This window comes from Grus americana, chromosome 12 (genome assembly GCF_028858705.1).
Source record: "Grus americana isolate bGruAme1 chromosome 12, bGruAme1.mat, whole genome shotgun sequence".
NCBI lineage: Eukaryota > Metazoa > Chordata > Aves > Gruiformes > Gruidae > Grus > Grus americana.
In genome coordinates this window covers 2,261,917-2,281,850 of record NC_072863.1, presented here as the reverse complement: position 1 = coordinate 2,281,850, position 19,934 = coordinate 2,261,917, and the positions used below count along the sequence as shown (strand labels likewise).

The 19,934-nt window shown below is 48.7% G+C and overlaps 1 protein-coding gene across 1 annotated transcript; it reads left to right on the top strand.

Moving 5' to 3' along the window:
- Window positions 1–2,312: 2,312 nt before the first annotated feature.
- Window positions 2,313–11,305, top strand: HMGN5 (high mobility group nucleosome binding domain 5). The gene is made up of 6 exons (XM_054839721.1): window positions 2,313–2,597; window positions 4,007–4,036; window positions 4,522–4,551; window positions 5,492–5,542; window positions 9,273–9,416; window positions 10,627–11,305. Exons 1-6 carry the CDS (start codon window positions 2,583–2,585, stop codon window positions 10,672–10,674), a joined length of 318 nt encoding a protein of 105 aa, XP_054695696.1. The 5' UTR covers window positions 2,313–2,582; the 3' UTR covers window positions 10,675–11,305.
- Window positions 11,306–19,934: the final 8,629 nt, after the last annotated feature.

Genomic DNA, 19,934 nt, shown 5'->3' with positions numbered 1-19,934 from the left:
CACAAAAGTACAACGTAGCTGTAATGGCAGCTTTAAAAATACATAAATTTTCTCCTTCTAAATTGTGCAAAAAGTAGAAATAAGCAGACAACTAATTAGTAGAATGGGATGGCACAGGCACGTAGGAATAAAATGAGAGACAAAGGTCCAAAATTAGTTGCAGTGAGGAAGGAACAGAGAAGGATATAGGAACACGTTCTATTTATACACATTAGAAGTAACAGCGAAACAACAGAAAATCTTATTACTGACAGAAAAAAAGAGAACAAATAAAGGAAGGCACACACATCAAAAAAAAGCAAGCCGTGTCTTCTTTGCTTCAGCCTTCAAATAAAGTGAATTGCCACCAGTTAGTAAACCCAACCTTTTTAGAAAGATGACAGCAACAGGTAGCAGCAGGGAAGAACAGAGTAAATTGTGTTTGGTTATGTGCTTACACTGAGGTCAGCAGTGCCTGGCAAATGCGCTCCCCAGTTATTTAGGAGGCCACTCCTAGAAGTTTTTGAATAATTGGTGTGCATCAACAGAAAAAAAAAAAAATCATGGCATTTGATGGTTCTACATTGACTGGAGGAAGGGGCAGAAGGGTGGACTCGTGGATGCTCTGTGTAACTCCACAGTCCAGGAAGAGAATAAACTATTGACATATGAGCACTTTGGGAATGAGGTAACGTCAAAAGCAACGAAACAAAAAGTCACCATGAATTTGTCAAGAATAGGGAGAACAGCTGTTCAGAGGGCAGCACTGAAAGGGATCTGGGGATTACAGGGGATCAGCAGAACAATCTGAACCAACATGGTGATGCTATTGGAAAGTCGGCAAATGCCACGCCAAGATAGGTTACCTAATTAACCTGATTATTGGATATAGATGTAAGGAAGAGTGCAAAGTTGAAGAGTCCGCAGCGGTCCAAGAATGATAAAATGTGTGGAAAACATGGCCGATGAGATCATGAGGCATATGAGCATTTGTTTAGTCTAGAAAAATGAAGTTTAAGGGAAAATGTGGTAGTATTATGTGAAACGATACAGCATCCAAGATGTTAGCATAGAGCGATGCTTATTGATTGTTCTTTGTATCTGCTAGACACCGGGCAAAGAAACTTAAATTCACAGCCAAAGTATGGTTTAGATGCTGGGGAAAACTCCGTGGTTTTAAGGACAGTTGGGTGCTGAAACAGGCTATCTGGGAAGACTGCAGAATCCCCTTTATTGTAGGTTTTCAGAAAGAGATTAGACTGGCTTTTTTAGTCACACCTCAGAGCAGCAGTTCCTGCTTTAAATCTTAGTTGCAAAGTGCTTTGGTCCTAAAGGTGGTATTATTACATGCCTTGTGCTTTCCCCAATGAAATATTCAAAAGAGATGGCAGTAACCCTGACAGAAATTGCAGTTACGATGGAAACGAGAGCAAATTTTCCTGAATCCGTTCAGAAGCTTGAGACTTCACCTTACGGCCTACCTCCAACTCATAGGCCCAGCTCCAGGAGAGATCTCCCACGCTTCAGCCGAGATCTAACAGACCAAAAGGCAACTTCGAGCCCAAACCGGTGGCCGCAATCCCTGCCCTGCTCTCGCCCAGACCCAGAGGCAGTTACACCCTTCGGTCACCCCGCTCCCACCTCGCGGGGCCGAGGCGGACAAAGGCCGCACAGCCCGCTCCGCCGGCTGAGGTAACCCCGGGTGTGTGTGGGGGGGTGTCTGACGGCCCTTTCCAACAGGTACCGCGATGGCGGGAGCTGGCGGCTACCGCCGGCCGGCCCAGCTGCCCCCTCGCTGCTCCGGCCTCCGCGGCCACCAGGCCTCAGCGCCCCGCGGCATGGCGGCCCCCCGCAGCCCAGCGCGGCGGGAGGGCCGGAGCCGCCGCCGAGGCGGCCATGTTGTCGTCCTGCGGCCTGTGGTAACTTTCGGGGAAGTTTCTTTCGCGGCCTCTGGGGGGAACGCGGGGAAGGAAGCGGGGAGGAGCGGGGGAGGGGGGGGGAAGGGAGGGAAATCTGCGGCCGCCGGGGCAGGACGCGGCGTGCGCGGAGGCGCTCGGAGAAGCGGCGGGCCGGGGAGGGGAGGGGAAGGGTGGGGGAGCTGCCCCCGCTCCGCGTCGCCTCCCCGCCCGCCGCCCTCGGGCAGCCGGCGGCGCCCTTCCCTCCGCGGACGGCGGCGCCGTATTCACCGCGCGCTTTAGGCCGGCTCCGCTGCGCAGACAGCGTAGAGCCGCCGTCCCTTCGTCTGCGAGCGTCTCTCGCGCTACGGCCGCCGCCCCGCCCCCCGCCCACGCCCCGCCTCCCGGGCCGCTACCCGCGCTCCCATTGGCCGCCGCGGCCGTCACTCGACGGCTGGGCCCATCTCGCGCTCCCCATTCATGCAGTTTGGTTGCGTGTTGGTGTATTTTACTGTTTGCAATAAAGAGGGGGGGATTTTTTTTTGTTCAGTTTCTGCTGCAATTAACTCTTGGTCCCTTATACATCTTGCTCTTTTTTTTTTTTTTTTTTTGCAATTTTGCAGAACGGTTGAAACAGTTTTTCGGTGGTTACATTTATTTTTTATATATATCTATATATATTTTGCAATCAACTATTAAGGTGCAACTATGCCCAAAAGAAAGGTAAGTACAAAAAAAAAAAATAGGGGAGACAGATGGGGAACGAAGGAGAGAGATTAAAGCAGCATTTGCAAAATTATCTGTAAATTTTTGCGCGCGCGCGTGTGTGTGTATGTGGAGTTTTTTGGGGGTTTTGTGAGGGGGGTTTTTTGGGTTGGTTTTTTTTTTTTGCATTTTTAATTTTTTGTGTATGTCCTAAAGTGGAGCTAGGACCGGAGGGAGAGGGCTTAGGGCGTGTGTTGGGGGTTGCTCGGCGCGGGCAGGGGAACCCGTGAGTTCACTTTGGGCTGTTTTGTTTGCAAGGAGAAGGCTGAGCAGTGTCTCCATGCTGGATTACAAACAGCCATAGTGCTGCTGCTGCCCCTATGGAGAACACAGGCAGGCAGCGCTAAGCACCGAGGGCTCTGCCGCTCGCCCAGCGCCGAAAAGCCCGGGGCCGAACGGCCCCAGCCCTCCCGGGCACCACGGGGAGCATTTTAGGGCGGATCGGGCCATTCCCCGGGAGGATTTGGGTCTAAACGGTGCCTCTTTCTCCTGCGTTTGCCTTTGTTCTCCCTTTTTTTTTTTTTTTTTTTTTTCTCCTCTCCCACTTCTTGTCATACCAGATGGTTGTGCAATGGTAATTTGGAGCCATTAGGCGGCGCAGAATTTGAAACTGTCCTTGAAGGAAAGCGGGGAAGGGATTCACCACCATAATTAGTAACTTTAGCTCGGCGGGGCCCCCCACCCCCCCTCACGAACACCCCCCCCCCCCCGCCTTTCCTCTCCCCTCCGCCAGCTCCGACCCTCCACCCGCGGCCACCGAACCCGCTACCGCCAACCGGGGCAGGGCCCCCGCGGGTCGCCCCGCTCGGCTCTCGGTGCGGCCGCGCTCCCGGTGGCTGAGGAAGAGGAGGAGGAGGCGGCGCGGTGCGGGCCCCCCCCCTCTCCCCCTCACGACTCCCAACCGCCCGCGGGGTTTCGGCCCGATCCCGCCGCCCCCGGCCCCGAACGGCGGGGCCGGGGGCGGCGGGATCGGGCCGAAACCCCGCGGGCGGTTACGGGCGCGACGGGGCCGGGTCGCCGACATTGTCCTTGTGAGGAACCTGCGACGACCTTGTTGTGGCAGGTAATTTGGCGGGAACTTTTTAAACGCGGGGACGTCTCGGCGTGGTGACGTCGCCTCGCGGCCCCGAGGCATTCTGGGAGTTGTAGTCTGAGGGAAAGGGGGGGAACTGGCCGCCATCGATTTTCCCTCACTCTTCTTGGCCCGGGAGGGGAGCGGGGAAGGAAGCCCGGGGGGGGGTGCGGATAAAACCCCCAGTGGGGTCTGATGGGTGGGGTGGGGGGTGTTCCCCCTCAGGGCGGTGTCAGGGAGCTGAGTGCAGGGGATGGCGCCGCCTTCTCACCTCGGTCTCTCGCTTTCCTTGCAGGCTCCAGCTGAAGGCGAGGCAAAGGAGGAGGTAGGAGCTGCTTCTTCGGTGTCGGTCCCCACTCCTTCGAGAACTTCTGTGGTGCTCCGCAGAAATTACGAGGGCCCCGCACCTCGCTGTGGGGACAGGCTCGGACCTTTGGCCTGTGGCCCGAGGTGGGCGCTGGGTGTCCCAGCTGCAGGCCAGAGGCCATCGGTTCAGAGGGGAACGTGTTCCCTTTAGCCTTACAAACAGCTCGGTGACAGAGCCTTAATGGCATAGTTTCTGGAAGTAAAGAAACCTTCTCCCTTACCACCTTAGTGGGGTAAAAAGGCGGCGGTGTGGAGTTAGAACTATGGAACAAAGCGGCGCTTTTGGGGAAGTCATTGCCATAATGCCCGTAATTTCATGAATCCTAGAATTTGTATGGGGCTTCATGGTGTAGCATATGTGCCCTGTTACTCTGGGTTGAAGTTCTGAGAAAGTACTGCTTTATATGCTCTCTGAATGTTAGTGACGCATCTTTCTTTACGCAGCCAAAGAGAAGGTCAGCTAGACTATCCGCTGTAAGTATCTTTATTTACTTCTTTAATATTACATTATGTGGGATGCTAAGTTCTAGGGGACAGTTATAGATAAACTATGTGTTTTTTTCCAACCAGTGTTGTGAAAGGCATGGTTAGAGTATTGCAATATTTAAGAGTAAACTTTCCTATTCTGTGTTAACAATCCTTGAGTATCAACGTGTTACAGGCTTACTTTTAGACATTTCATGTGAGATACAATGTCTGTGTTAGTTAACATTCAATCTGGACGCAGGAATATCCAGAGTCAAGGAGTATTGATTTCAAGATGCATTTGTTCTCTCTGGGTCTTCTCCATACAAATACCTGCTCGTAGCTCTATAAATTACCTGCTCCCTTCTTATACTTTGTAATTTGCCCATTGATTTTGCGGGCCCAAGTGTTGGGTAAACTGAGACCTAGAGGGTGTAAATCTCTGTCACGCGGTAGGGTTCAGCCCAAAGTCACAGCCTTGCACAGGCTCTTGGCATCCTTTGCTACAGACGCTTAGTGCACCCAGCCCTTTTTTAAGCCGTCTTGGAAATGCCAAGTGGATAACGGATGTTATTTAAAAAAAGAAAGTACTTAATTTCAGTGAAAGCTAAGATGTGTATTCATACAGAGAGTTATGCCCAAATGTTAATACCTTTCGTTTTTCACAGCTGCTTGCCTTCACGGCAGACAGTAACACCCAGACACAGTAATGATCCACTTACTGCTACTGTCGGCATCTGTACCATAACCACTGTAACATACACGAGGAAACATGGGTTTGGATAACGAAAGATACCGATCTGTTTCTGACATTTACTCCTTCCTACTACAGAATGAACCGAACAGCTCAAAACTACTTGTTTGAATAGTTTTCAAAAGTTACCAACATGTTGCTAAAACATTTATAGCATTCATCTGACTCTGTGCTTCTTATGTATGTTTTGTACAGAAACCTGCTCCGCCTAAACCGGAGCCAAAGCCCAAAAAGGCAGCACCTAAGGTAAGTGTTCAAGATCTCTTGAACTGAAGTTATACTTTTCTTTCTCAAGGCGTTTTGGGGGGAGAGGGGGGGGAGAAATCCCCAACTAACCATTTTGGTTTTTTTATCTTTTACTTTAAAGATATAAGATTGACTTAATGTGAGTTAAAAGAACATCAAAGATGTAAAGATAATTTTATGCAATTCCTAGTGAAGGAATGTGGTAAACTGAACAGATTCTAAATGAGTTGTGGTGAGGCTTTGCTGCTTGCAAAGGCGGTTCTGAAGTTTCACATAGTGTATTGTTGGAAAAATGATGCTTTGAATAGAGATCAGAGGCTCAATTAGAGAAGGCATTGAAAATCATGCTTTTAATTAGTTTCTTACGATGTTTTCATTCAAAGGCACTGTTTTTAGTTAGTTATCAGTTTATCAAATTTTAATGACTGGGGATAAAGTTTTACATACCCGTTTCCTTAAGCTGGATATTTTGGAAATGTCAAAAATGTCGGCGTATCTGACAGTACAGTTAAAAAAGAAACCATTTAAAGCTCCTTTGTGCTTTGGAGCAACAGTTTGAAATTTGAAAGGGGACAGTTCTGCAATCCGCGAGGTATTTCTTTATACCCCCTTCCTGTCACAGACTTCCCCAGTGGTCACAGATTGCAGTCCTTTTTTTAGATCTGTCTGTAAATATTCAGATTGTATTAGGATTTTGCAGCTGGGGGAAAAAAAAACCCAAACCAATAAAACTTTAGTGTTCTTTTTAAACTGCTCCCATCATACGTTTTCTGTTGTGGTTTTGGATGGTCATACGGGCAAAGCACAGGTATTGGAGATGGGGATGACGGGCTGGGAACCAGGAGCTCTTTTTCTGTACATTTAAAAGGGCCTTGCAATTGCATACGGCACGGCCAACTTCCACACGATGAAAAAACGGTTCTGCCTCCGCGTCCTGCTATATGGAGCAGCAGAGATGTCACAAGAAGTGGACAGGATGGAGAACCCCGCTTGTTGTTTTGGGGACCCCGCATCTCTGCAATCGCAGTGGTGTGCAGAGCAAATTTTTCACATCTGCGTCTTGGTCCTGCAGCCAGATTTCTAGATCCAGGGGAATGTAGGAATCCAGGGGAAGGTAGGAACCCCGCTGCTCCGCGTTGCTGTGGTGCGAGCAAGCGGCTGGCACACTCTGGATTCCATCTCCCTCTAGTGGCTGGTGCCCCGGGATGGGGAGAGCCTACCGCTGGTGGTGGCTCTTCCATGGCCGGGGGCTGGCTCGGGCATCTAAAAGTCCTGGGTTCAGCCTCTGCTGATGACCCATGCAGAGGTCAGTGCAGTTGCATACGATGCATGTTGTTGGTGTTTCCTTTTTTCCTTTGTCAAGTTTGCTTTTTTATTTTTATGGAAACATCTCAGGGTTTATATACAAAAGATGCATAAATAGAACCTTAAAAGTTGCAAAAGTAAGCTTTCAAAAGTTAAGGGCTGTAAGTGACTGTCAAAACTTAGTTTGGCTCCTTACTGCACAAGCTGTATGGTGCGCAATCTTCCTCTGGGATCGCATGCGGTTTAGTTCTGGGAGTGGTGCCTTGGTCATTGCCCCACACATTGCCCCCACTTGGGCTTGGAAAGTGTCGGTCCTCTTGCTTCTTGAGGTCCTCTTGCTTCAGGATACTTGTGTTGCATTTTTGGCTCTCTAGAGCTCCTAATACTGTATCAATATCTCTGCAAAGGGAGATGTGATAAGAATTGTGCCGGCATCTTTAACGCTTGTTTCCCTCAAATGCTTAACTTTGCAACCTTTGGGTTCTTTGAATGTTTTTTCGTGTGTCAGAATGGATTTCACCTTTTAAACTTAGCTTTAAAAACAGAGCTGGGAAAAAAGTTTTTATCACTTTACAAAACATGTAAAATTAATACATGGTATTAGCTCAGAACTAGCTGAGAGGACGGAAGAAGCTTGGAAATTGAAAAATAACAGTATCTCCTTGGGTAGCAACAAGCGGGCTACAGAGAATTACAGTTTTAGCTCTGTTAGTACTGTGTTGTCTTTTTTTGATGGGGTAAGGGGAAAGATACTCTTCTTCACACAACCTCAAGTCTTTAAAAATCCTTTACGGCTTCACATCGGAAGAGCAAGTGACTATCACGCCTGTGCTCATGAGTTTGCAGCATACTGGTGCTGCTGGGAGGAGGAACCCGTCACAGTGGGCGACTTACATGTGCTTCAAAGGTCTGATGAGGTCTGTTCAAATGACAGAGCAAACCAGGACCATAGCAGTATTGCAATTCTAAATCTTACGGCCAAACAGTACCAGACTACTCGGGTGCTGATATTCCTGTGATATTTATCTTTCTTCTGCCTCTCTCTCGAGTTGGGAGGACTGTTCAGCCAACGGAGGGGAAAAAGAGTGAGTGGAGGCATACTCTTCTCTTTCCTCCTCTGGTGACTCTCTTCCTTCTCTCGGAAAGAGCTGCTACATACCTCTGATAAGTCAGTCCCCAGAAAGGAAGAGAGGCTTGTTGAGAGTGGGCACACCTGGGAGAAGGGGACTCCTAACTCCGTATCGTAGTTGAGTTTCCCAGGTGGACTGAAATCCCTCAGCAAGTTCGGGCTGGGGAAAGAGACCCTCACCCATTTGAGTGCTGGTAACCTTCTGTCTTCAATTTTCTGCTTTATTACAGGATTTGGTGTTAATTTTGGTGAATTTTTAATCATTGGTATCATTGAAGAATCGAGTGACTTTGCCCCTTATACTCTGTATCTGTGTTTACCCTTAGCAAGCAGCTCATATTTAATGTGAATTAATTTTGTACGCTAATAAGCGAGGTGTTGAAATCAGAAAGTATCCTTTTTGTAACTTGTAGGCACTGAGACAACTGCGTCTTCTGAGTAGATATGCATATATTTATTTTCAGTAATTATCTGTTTATCTTCACTTACCTGTGAGTAGTAATTTTGCAGATATTTGTGATTCCTTTGTTGGAACTAGGTTAATCAAGCGAGGATCTAAGCTAGTTTGCTTAGTGCGGTTACTTATTGGCAGCAAGAGGCAGATCCTCGGAAGTGAAACTAATGAGAGTCGTGCTTGTTACTGTACTGGGGTCAGGATCTGACCTTGCCATATAGAAGACTCTGACTACAGAAGTTGTAGCATCAAGTTTTGTTTTGATTTAGCCTGATCCACATATAAGGAACTGCACTTAAATAATAAATGCAAAGTTTTCCTTGTTATTGCAGCAATGTTGTTGAGCCCCCAACTTGTCTATCACACAAATGGTTTATTATAGTAAGGAATATTTCTGGCAGGGGAGGGGGAAAGTCCTTTGACTACAGCTTTGTTACAGTTTTCTAAATAGGCATTAATAGCACATCTGAAGTATTCTGGTATTTCCACTGGTTGTACATGTTCTTTTTGTTCTGTGGTATGCCTTTCAGCAGCGCAGCAGAAATACAGGCCAGTTCAACTCCAACATTTTTTAGCTAATTTAATTGAATGCCTATTTAAAATAGGAATTCTTTTAACCCCAGCCATGGCTGCTTTTATATTATGCACTGCCCAAGTAGCACATTCAGGACAGAATGGAAGGAAAGCAGTTCTCCTTAGAAACTTCCATCTCATCTTTGTCAGTAGGAAGTTCAGTGTGTAGAAGCAGGTTGTGTGGACAGTTTTAGAGTTGAGAACGTGCGTACACAGATGTCCGAGGTGAAAATTAGCATTTACCATATCACGGTCTGTTTTCTTAACAGAAAGAAAAGGCAGCAAATGATAAAAAGGAGGACAAAAAGGCAGCAACAAAAGGGAAGAAAGGAGCCAAAGGCAAAGATGAAACTAAACAAGAGGATGCTAAAGAAGAAAACCACTCTGAAAACGGAGATACCAAAACTAATGAGGTACTTTAGCTACAGTAAACATGGGAATAAACACAGAGCTATTGGTAATACATCTGCAGGGACTAACGATCGGGCCTCCTTGTCAGAAGGTGGTGTGTTTCACTGCCATCCTGTAAAGACAGACCAGCTGCTGTATCTGCACAGGGCAGCCCCTGAAAGAGTAGCGTTCTCCTTCAAACTCATTCCTGCTATGTGATAGAGCCCTTCCACAGGTGGTCTGTGCTATCGTAGCGTCCCTCTCAGGGTTGGCACAAGAGCGATGCAGAATATTTGGGGAACAATAGAGCTCAGTAAGATTGCTATCCAACCCTGAGCTGACTTCGCATATCCTCTCTGCACTGCTGGATTGCCTCTTCTACTCAGCACGGGTTGGTACTGTGCCAGAAATCTGGTTTTAAGTTTTACACAATTCTTTAAAACAATTCGTCGCCTCAGAACAATTCAACAAGAGATCTGCAAAATAAACTCGGTCTTGTCTCTGGATCTGCAAGCTGTTTTCTTACAGGTTCTTACTGTATCAGCTACTTACCTAAGAGCTGCCGTTTGCTAGGACTAGCTACAAGCCTCAGTCAGCTCCCGATGGCCTTTTCCCAGCAGATTTCCTGCAGATAGTAGAACCACAACGTTTGCTACGGGCTCCCTTTGCCCCATAGGCACAGACTAGCCTGTTGTGTTGCTTTTGACTTACAGTGATCTCTCTCCATGTATCAAGTATCATTACCCAGTTAACGGGCCGTTCATTCTTTCATTTTTAAAACTAATTCAGGAGCTGCTTTGCTAAAAAATAATACGGGGTAGAAAGCGGGTGGAAACCAATTTCCCCGCAGTTTGGACAACAGACAAGTATCGCGGTTTTATGTGTAATTCTTGCGCTTGCCTGTGACTTGCGGAGATGAGGACTTGAACTTTCCCTAGCATATGATTGATCCTAATCTAGAATATGTTCTAAACTTCTGCTTCTTCAGAGGCTCTTAATGTTCCAAAATTAACTCGATCATCAATTAACACTCCTCTGTGTTCTAGTTTTTAGAATTATCAGCCAACGTGGTGGTATGTCGATACTTTCTGTAGTAGCTGTGGGTTCTTGTCTGTCTACGCAAAGTGTTGTCTGTGTGTGTGCTAACAAACTAGTCTTTCTTTGATGCTTGTTAGAACAGAATCCAGTTAGCATTACGAATAATATTTCTATTCTTCCCAAACACTTTTATAGGCACCAGCTGCTGAAGCACCTGATGATAAGGAAGCCAAGTCCGAGTAATGTTAACCCTGCCCTATATCTCCATCATTTGGTATCCGTACCTCCATGCTGTATTGTTAACAGAGAGGAATATTTTTATCAACTATTTTATAAATGCAGGTTTTTTTAGCATGAATTTAATTATGGAACATCTTCATCTCGGTTACTTGGGAATTAAATCCCTAACAAACAAAACAAAAAAAAAATCATTGTTTTTAAATTTTGTGATTGTAATAGTTTGTATGGTACATGGAAAGAATAAGTGGTGGTAGCTTTTGACTTCTGTCAGTGTGTCCCTTTTTGTGTAAGTCATGCTTACAGACTTCAGATTTTAATTTTTCCCTTGTATGTGTTGTATGGTTTCTTAAAGTGGGGAGGTCTCAAAACAAATAACCGTGTTAAACATTCCAGTGGTTCTGTGGGTTGCTTTTATAAAGAAGGTGAGCTATTTTCATGAAAAACCTAAGAGCTGGAAATCTGTTGTTTCCCAAATGTAATTTTATTTTGTCAGTTTTGAAAAAATAAATAAATAAAAGTGTAATCATGTTTTTAAATGAAATACAAACATTTCTTTTAAAAGGGCAGGTCGGTTGTATGTACCCACTGTTAGGAATTTTGCTGGATTTATCTTAATAAAAAAGACTCCTCAAAAGCTGATTGTGGTTTGTTGCTTGTGCTGCAAACGTACTGCTGGAAAGCTGTTGAGTTCCAGAAGAGTTGCAGTAGTACAGGGCTTCAGGCTGAGAGAACCGTGGCGAAGGCTACAAAGTCTTGGGCCACAGCATGATTAGGGCTCAAGTCCCTGTCCTCCTCAGTTGTGTAAACAAACAAAAATGATTTTATGGGCAGCCAGAATGGGAATAGGTGATTTCAGAGGAATGATTTCAGAGGAGACGTGCTGGCTTACGCTAGTTGGGAAACGCGGCCAGCGCTTTCGGGTGAAGGCTGACCTTGCAAACCCTGGTACTCACTTGAATAAAGGTGGGATACTCAGTGCTGTCCAGTACACCTTAAGCATTATAGATATGACTATAAATTCTGAAGGGTATTGTCTGGTTTTCTTTTACGTGCCTATTAATTGATTATGATTCGGGGGGGGGTCTTTACGCTTCTGCAGTATTTCTAAGAGAGACTCCCACGTTTATGTCAAACCCTTAATAGTATAAAATAGTTTTCTGTTTATGTAGGAATGTTCATAGTCCTGGTTAAAGTGCGTACTTCATGACTGTCGCTTATAGTCCTCTTCTTTAAACATGTATTACTCGCAAAATGTTTTCTTGGACTCCCTCAGCTTCTCCTAGTATGATAACATGGGTGTGTACAGACGCGCTTTCCGTTAATGCCAGCTTCGTTATCCTGGGAAGCGACAGCAGGACCTGACAGTAGTTAAATGGGGGGTTCGTATTGGTTTTACCTAGCCTCATTTTTGTTGCTACAGCTATTCTATGCAACTTTTTCAAGGACACTTCAAATTTTCCTCTTAAAGCCTCCTTTTATATAAAGTTTCTTCACATTGATGACCCAATACATTATATATTTAATGAGAAGAAAAATGTCTGCAATGCAGAAACCTTATATTTTGCATTAAATTGTTTCACAGAAATGTGAAATTCCAAGAGCTTGCACATTTTATCTCCTCTCCAAAACCTAACTCAGCATCTCAATGCATAGTGTCTTGTATTAAATGCGTGTTTCAGGATCGGTACCCCAGGGCGCCGATGTTTAATGTGGATTTAATTTTCAAGGCCTAAGGCACCGGGGATTTTTATTCCTGCTGCACCACCTTTCATTCTGTAGAACTGCTCTATAAAAGCTTTGGGGTTAACTGAGCTAGATCTTCCTCTGCAGAAAAGGTGGGAGAATATTTGGGGGCCTTTTCCTTTGCGGTTTATTCCCTTAATCCAGCGCAGCCCAGAATCGGTGACTTTTGGGCGTACAGTCTCTCCCGCAATGAAAAGTGATGGAGAGAAGTAGCTGCCTGGCAAAGTGTGGTGAGATGTGGGTAAAACCAGGGAGATTCTGAATGTCCCGGTTTGAAGAGGATCCAGCAATAGTTCCAATGTCATCCTGACACTTCTACACGTAAAAATTATTTTGCTGCATTTAGCCTGCTTTTACATAATGAAAGATCACTAGCAAGCAGAGCGGCGTGCTTTGGACACATGGTACAGTCAGTTTTAGGGTCTGACTGAATGCTGCTTGAAGTTGATGAGAAATACCAACGGGCCTTTACTGCTTCAGGGGGAAAATGCATATTGGAATAAAATGTTTCATACTTGCATATTCCCCCGCTCCCAGTGGCTTCTCTAAAAGGGCTTAAAATAGCGAATCCAGTTCTGCAAGGAAGGTGAGCTCCTCCTCCGGATCTTGGTACCATTGAACCGTTTCTCTTTGGCTTCTCTAGTCACTGAGCGTTTCAAGCATTATTATTTAAATAACAGCAGACACTATCAATGTGGTTGATATTTTCTTCTTAGCAAAGGGCTCATCCATATGCCAAGGTATAATCAGCCCGTCATATGCTAATTGAGGTCATTCTGTATGTCAGGTCATGTTTCTCCATTTTATTATAGGGGGTTTTACACAGAAACATGCAATTGAGTGAGTGGTTTTGTTTATTTCTTCCTCTTCTGGTGCCAGGGCGAGAGTTGTTCTTAATTCTGTAACTATTGTTATAATCAGATTCCTGTTTCAAATAAACACAGAAAATTGCTTAAGAACTTTTCAGACAAACCTCCTCGCTCAAATTCATAACTTTTCTGAGCAATTGGGGTATTGAGTTGCACAACTAACTAAATTGCCTGCCTTCTGCCAAATCCTCCTCGTCTCTTGGTCCTGATGCCTGGACACCGGTTCAAAGGCTAGCTCCGCGTCCTCTCACAAGCTTTGCTTAGTTTACGGTTGTCCAAAAAGCAGAGGTTTTGAAGGGAGAAAATCTTTTTGCAGACCAGTCGGTTGGGTGTACCTGCTCTCGGGTGTCGTCGGAATGTGCGGAGAAATTAAACCTTCACCGAGATCCTTGCCGGGCTGTCGAGCAGCGCTCGGGGTACAAGCAGTACGTGTTTGCCTGAAATTCTGATGCTGGTTATGAAAGATTCATAGAATTGCTAGGCAGGCGAGATCGGCTGCGGGAGTTTGATTATCATTATTAATCATAACAATTACGGACCTTAGAAGACGCGACGTGACAAACAGGTTGATGAGTCTAAAGATAGTGATGGCTCTGAGGTGGCACAGCGATGTTTTTAGCTAGGGGAAGATTAAAACGAGGGGAGCCAGGGGAGATGTAAAATGAGGTTGGCAACACCTTGCAACGGTGAGATGGCCGTATAGCTCCTCGGTTGTTGGACAAGATATGTGGACAACTGCTGGCTTGGGTTTTGCAGTGGAACTGGTGAAAGGAGGCGATATTGCTGGTCGTAATTTTTTAGATATTCATTGTCGTTCGAGGTAGTTTGACAAACCTTACGTCCTGTTTAACAAGCAGACTGTGAGCGCTACCGGTGCCGTTACCTGCTAAGCAGGAACGCTACAAATCGCTGAAGAGGATGGCAGGGTGGTTTGGGTGGGAATCGGTGTCTGGGGCCACCTTACCCTGCCCAAATAGAAATGCCGGTAGCGTACGGCTATAAGTCACGGTCAGCACAGTGAGATGACCGTGAACAACGGCCCAGGTGAAGAGAAAACACCGAGATTTCCCATTCCTCGCAATAATGCGTGTTCTTACAGGATCTTCAGCAGAACTTGGGCAAGCATTTGGTTAGTGCTTTGTCAGAACAGTGAAAGGCTTGGAAAAACACCGCTCGCTGTCCGGGAAGGTGAGGGTGGAAGTGGAAGGAAGCGCCTCCAGGCTGCTTCCTGGTGTCCGTCGGCAGCAATGTGCTGGAGCAGCACCGGGAGAGGAATGGGAGAGAAAATGCACGGCTGGCATCAGCAAGCAGAAAACGAAAATTGCAGTCAGGTCGTTGGGATTTGAAAAAAAAAAAGGATAAATGGGGAAAAGAAAAAAAAAAACCAACCCCACTCCCCAGCCCACACACAAGGAAGGTTTTTGTAGGTACATCCTACATCCACCTTCGCTCCTTTGAATGAAGTGACTGCACGCAAAAACCAGAAAATCCGACGGGTCTGATTTTCAGATCAAGAGCAACTTCCCTGGTAGTTAATGGAGTTACATTGGTGTTAATCTGATGAAGCAGAAAGAAAATTGAATCCCCTGAACAGAAACGGATGGTTCTTCTTTCTAATTGTCCCAGCGGTGATGTTCCTTCCCGGTGCAGCTGGCCTGGGAGCCCCAGCTCTGAAACCTGACGCGCTGGACGGGCTCCAGAGAGCCGAGAACACCCCTGGGCCCGGCGCTGCCTGGCTCTCGAGGAGCCTCTCTCATTTTGAGAGAACAATGTTAACGTGGCTTCTGGCCAGAGACCGTCCCAGCGCCCGAAGAAGAGGGGAGCTGGTCGCACGCGAGCGTGGAGGTGGGTGGCAGAAGTCGCTGGTGTCTCGTTTGGCCGCCGTCCCCTGCTTTTGGAGGAGCGTGGTTAGGATTGGGCTTGGCGTGACGGAAGGAGGGGATGGAGAGAGGACCGCTGTGCCGCTCCCGCGCCCTCCGTCTGCCCCGACTGAGCTACCCCTGCCAGCGCTGCTGGACCGGGACAGCGAGGGGCCGGCGGGATGGGATCCCGGAGGGATGAAACGCCGCCGTCCTCCTGTGGCACCGGCGAGGGAACTGCTCGAAACGTGTCGGACGGAAATACGTGATGTGCAGATGCGTTAGCGTGAACTTCGGGTTGACGTAACACCTGAAAGCAGCGGAATGAAGTAGGTGCTTACGTGATATAAAAGGAATAAAGATCACAAATCAGAAAGCTCTGTTTCTAGAAGAGCAGAAATCAAATTGACACCATCCAGCTCTCAAAGGCATGTTAATACAATTGGGCACATCTTAAACATTTCCAGCTGTTCTTAAAAAAAGGGGGGGGAAGCATAAATAACGCAGGCAAAAACACTGTATTGAAACCTAAAAATAGAGTGGTCAAGATTTAAACCGGGTTCATCTCGCTGGAAGGAGGAAATCCATCTCTCCCTAGGAGAGCCCAGCTTCATTCTACTCCTCGCCAGGCTCCCTGCAGCACCGACGAAGCTCAAGCCCCTCTCAGAGCAGACGCGAGGAGCGTGCAACGCGGAGCCTGTCCCAGAGAGGTGCAAGAGCTCCGGCAGAGCACTCCCGGCGTGAAATTTCTAAGGAATTGGCCCAAATTGGAAATGCCTCCTCGTGCCGAGGCACAAACCGCTTCTCCCTGCCAGTCCCGGCGTGCCGCCCCAGGGCACGGCTTTTGGCTTTGCCTCCCTCCCGGCCAGGCGAGGTGCGTTGCTTGCGTTAGGGATGAAGGGTAGCGCGAGCCTGGAATTCGCAGTCAAAGCTGCTTGTAACTTATCCGAGAGCCGAAATCCAGAAAAATCGCCGGGGTTTTGTTTGTTTAACATTAACAATTCGGGGAGGGGGTGGAAGTACATTTCTTGGAGCTAAAACCAGATGTGAGACATCTTAGCCACAAAGCTTTCTGGTTCTCTTCTGTTTGTTTTTCCCCTCGGTAAGATAAAAGCAACTGCAGAGAAGGTTTAGATTGCGGCCACTCTCGGATTTCATCCTGGCTACAAGGGTGCTGGCAGATGCTGCTCTGCGAGACCACAAATGATCTTTTTTGTTTTACTGATACGGGGGCCGCCGTTCCCCTAGCCTCGTAGTTAGAGGGACGCTGTCACCAAGCCTAGGACTGAGCCTCAGCTGGGCTGAAAGTTCGCCCGCTTTCATTTCTTCCTTCGCACAACCGTATCTGCCGTCGCAGAGGTGCTGCCCGTAACCGCGTCGCCACGTCGCGGCTCCATTTCGCACGGGAAAGCGTCGTCTCTGCTAAGGAGGGAGAGGCTGGGGTCGCCACCCCAAGCCCGGAGAGCCCAGTCCGAGGGAAATCCCGCAGGAGCTGCCTTCCCCTTGGGCCGCCTCCGGTAAATCCTGCAAACAGAAATTTGCAAATCTAGGCCAAGCTTTCCCTGCTCCGGTTTCACCACCCGTGCTCTTATAGACCGGTTACACCGACGTAGCTCTTTGGAGTAAACACCGACTTTTCTACTCTGTGTTTATGTCTATGTAGCCCAGCGGGGTCCGCCTCTCTACCTGGACCATTACCCTGGGAGTAATTAAAATAATTAACAAGTGTAATTAACTGTTGGAGGGTAAAGGAGAGTTTTAGCACATTATGTCATCAACAATTAAATAAATTACCCTTTTTGTCTCGCAAAGAATTGACAGGCAGGGGGAAAAAAGGAGGAGGGAGATGTATAGGCTCATGCAGTGGCACGGAGAAAGCGAATAGGGGTCGGTGGCTCTTGTGTTGGAAGACAAAGCAAACAAAGAGCCACCAAATGAAATTACCGAGTGGCAGATGCAAAACGAACATATTTCACACAACGTGTAATTAAGCCGCGGAACTCATTGCCCAAATGGATTCCAAAAATCCTAATGGTTTACTAAGCGGTTAGACGAATTCTTGGGAGACGACCCAGTGGGGCTGCCCAACACAAAGACCCGTCTCCGGTGCAGGATGAGCCGAAGTCGCAAACTGCGGGAGGCCGGGAGAGGACCGGGAGCCGTCCCCTGGCTCTGCCCTTCCCCGTCACCTCTGGCCGGCGCTGGCAGCAAGGGGACCCAGGCTCGTACACACCTTTGGTCTGAGCCCCCCCCGCCGCGCTCCCGGCACCTCGAGCGGAGAAAAACTTGCTCGCTGTCAACCCCTGCACATGTCTCTGGGCGTTGTGGGGAGCAGACGCACAGCGAGGACGTAACCGAGGTGCCGTAGAGCGGTGAGCTGGTGCCCGCGTCCCTGCCCAGCCCGGTGCCGCTGCACCGCGGGTCTCGGCAGCCGAGGGTCAGGACTGCAGCCGCTGCCTGTGTCCCCCCGCGCAAGCGCGTGCCCAGGAATCGTTCTCCACTGGAGCTGAACCACGGGCTCCTTGTTCACCCCCCGTCACGCAGGGGAGGATGCACGGGGGGGGGGAAAAGGGCACCGCGTTCTGCTCTTGGCGAAACCCCTTCCCTAGGGGCATCCATCCCCCGGGGCGGCAGGTCTGGTCGGTGCTGCCATCGGCTGCGGTTGCACCGGCCGAAGGTGAGGCGAGGGCCAGCGCTGGGCTGGAGGAAGGTGGTCCGGACACCCAGCTCTCATCGTTGTTCCGTTTGGGCTCATGAAAGATTTCCAACCCCCTTTTTGGCCCATCTTGGTTATAAATCTTTCTAGCTTCATTTAGCGCTCTAGCCTCTAGGTGGTGGTCATGTCTGAATATTCTTGTGTGACTGCGCTGCAGACACAACTCGATAATCAGGGAGGGCCCCGGGAGCGGGAGGTTAATCAGCTGGTTGGGGGGTGACGGCGGTGTGAGCGGGAGCAGGTACCACAGCTCCTGGGACACGGGTGTTCTTAGCACCGTGTCACCGCGGAGGCAGCCCCCAGGGTTGGGTGACGCGGTGGGAGCATCCGTGTCCCGGCTCCCACAGCAGAAACACCCGGCACGGCTGCACAAGCACGGCAGAGACCGCCGGGCCAGCCATGGCAGGGCAAAATGCATCCGCGATTCTCCCCCATCGCAAGGAAGCGTGACATCCCTGCCGGAGCCGGAGCCCGAACCCTCCGGGGTGACGGGCGCTCCTCCCTGCCCTGCCCCGCAGCCGCTTCGGCGTGGAAACTCGGGGTCTGCGTGTCCCCATCCTCCGGTCCCCACCAAGTTTTGGGCAGCCAGCCTGCTTCCCCCGTGGGCACTGGCTCGGGGGTACCTGGCAGGATGCTCACGCTCTCCTGCTGCCCCGGTGACGGGGACGGTGGCTTGTGCCAGTCCCGCGGTGGATAAGAAGCAAGCGAGCACCCTTGTTTAATTTTGCACGTCCTCCTTGCTGAAGCGTGTGAGCTCGGAGGAAAAGAAACAGCAGTTTGTCGAAATCCAAGTGGATATGGAGATGAGGTCATCGCTCCGTTGCAGTCAACAGAAGTTTCTCCAACAGGTTTAATAAGGTGAGGATTTCATTCTCTAAATCTTTGTATAAATTTAATGTGCTGGATAAATGGTGATAGTTATTAGTTGTAATGAGAAGGATGGAAAGCCTATGAAACTTGAAGCAGAACCGGTAGATCTAGGATGATCCTGTATGATCCCACCTAGATTTCAACTTCTAGCAAGTTACAGGTGCTGCTTTGCACCTGCTACAGGTGGAAAACCTCTGGAAGAAGAGCAGGCAGCAGGAGGCCTTTGCCCGCTCTTCTATTTATCTTGTAGGATTTGCATAAAAGAAACTTCTTTAACGAAGCAGAGTGACCTTACAGGAGCTGAAAGAGAAGAACAGAAGAAAAAAGGCTGTTGTAGAAAGGTCTCTTGCACATCCGGCCCCGCTGCCTCGCGCGTCGTGGGAAATTCGTCCGTCTGACATGAAAACGGGGTCGGAACCATCCAAGGAAGAGGATCTCGCTCATCTTTCATTAGCGATTTATTTTAAAGATCCCCGAGCTGGCCTTACCTGGACTGCAGGTGCCAACTCGCCGAGCCGTCCTTTGATGTTGGGAGTCAACTTCGTCCCATCGTCCGGAGACAGAGCCTCTGTTTTCACGTCCACAGCGAATAGTCGGGACACACACAAGTACGTGGGCGCTCGGCTCCGTAACTGGAGATGCGCGGTCCGGTATCCGAGCGTTCAAAGCTGTAACTAATGGGTTTTCTTGCCCCAAGAAGAGCCTGACGTTATGTAAACCGGGCTGGATACGATCCGCGCTGAAGTACCCCGAGAACAAGGTCCTGCGAGAACGACCCGGTGAAACCCAGAGCAGTAAGCACTGGGAGTCCTGGTGCTGTTAGCTACCAACAACCGAAACAAAACCACCGCCTTTCCTTCATGACTCCCTCTCGGCGTGCCGCTGCGAGCCCGGTGGGGAATTCGGGGCAGGTGGTATCCTGCTGCTGTCTGTACGAACGCGGCGTCAAAACATTATGCAGAAACAACCGGTTTAAAGGCGTTGGGGGACACGTGCCGACGACGGGAAGACGTCTCGCTTGGTGGTCACGGAAGGGACCCCGGGTTGCGCAGAGGTCGGAGGCGGTTGCTTGCGTGCGGTGGTCAGCTCCTGGGGACGTCGGTGATGGCCACGGCGCCGATCGGTAAATTAGGAGGGCTCTATGGAGACGTCTCACCGGCACGTTTTCTAAAAGCCAAATACATTTTATGGAGCGGATAATACTTG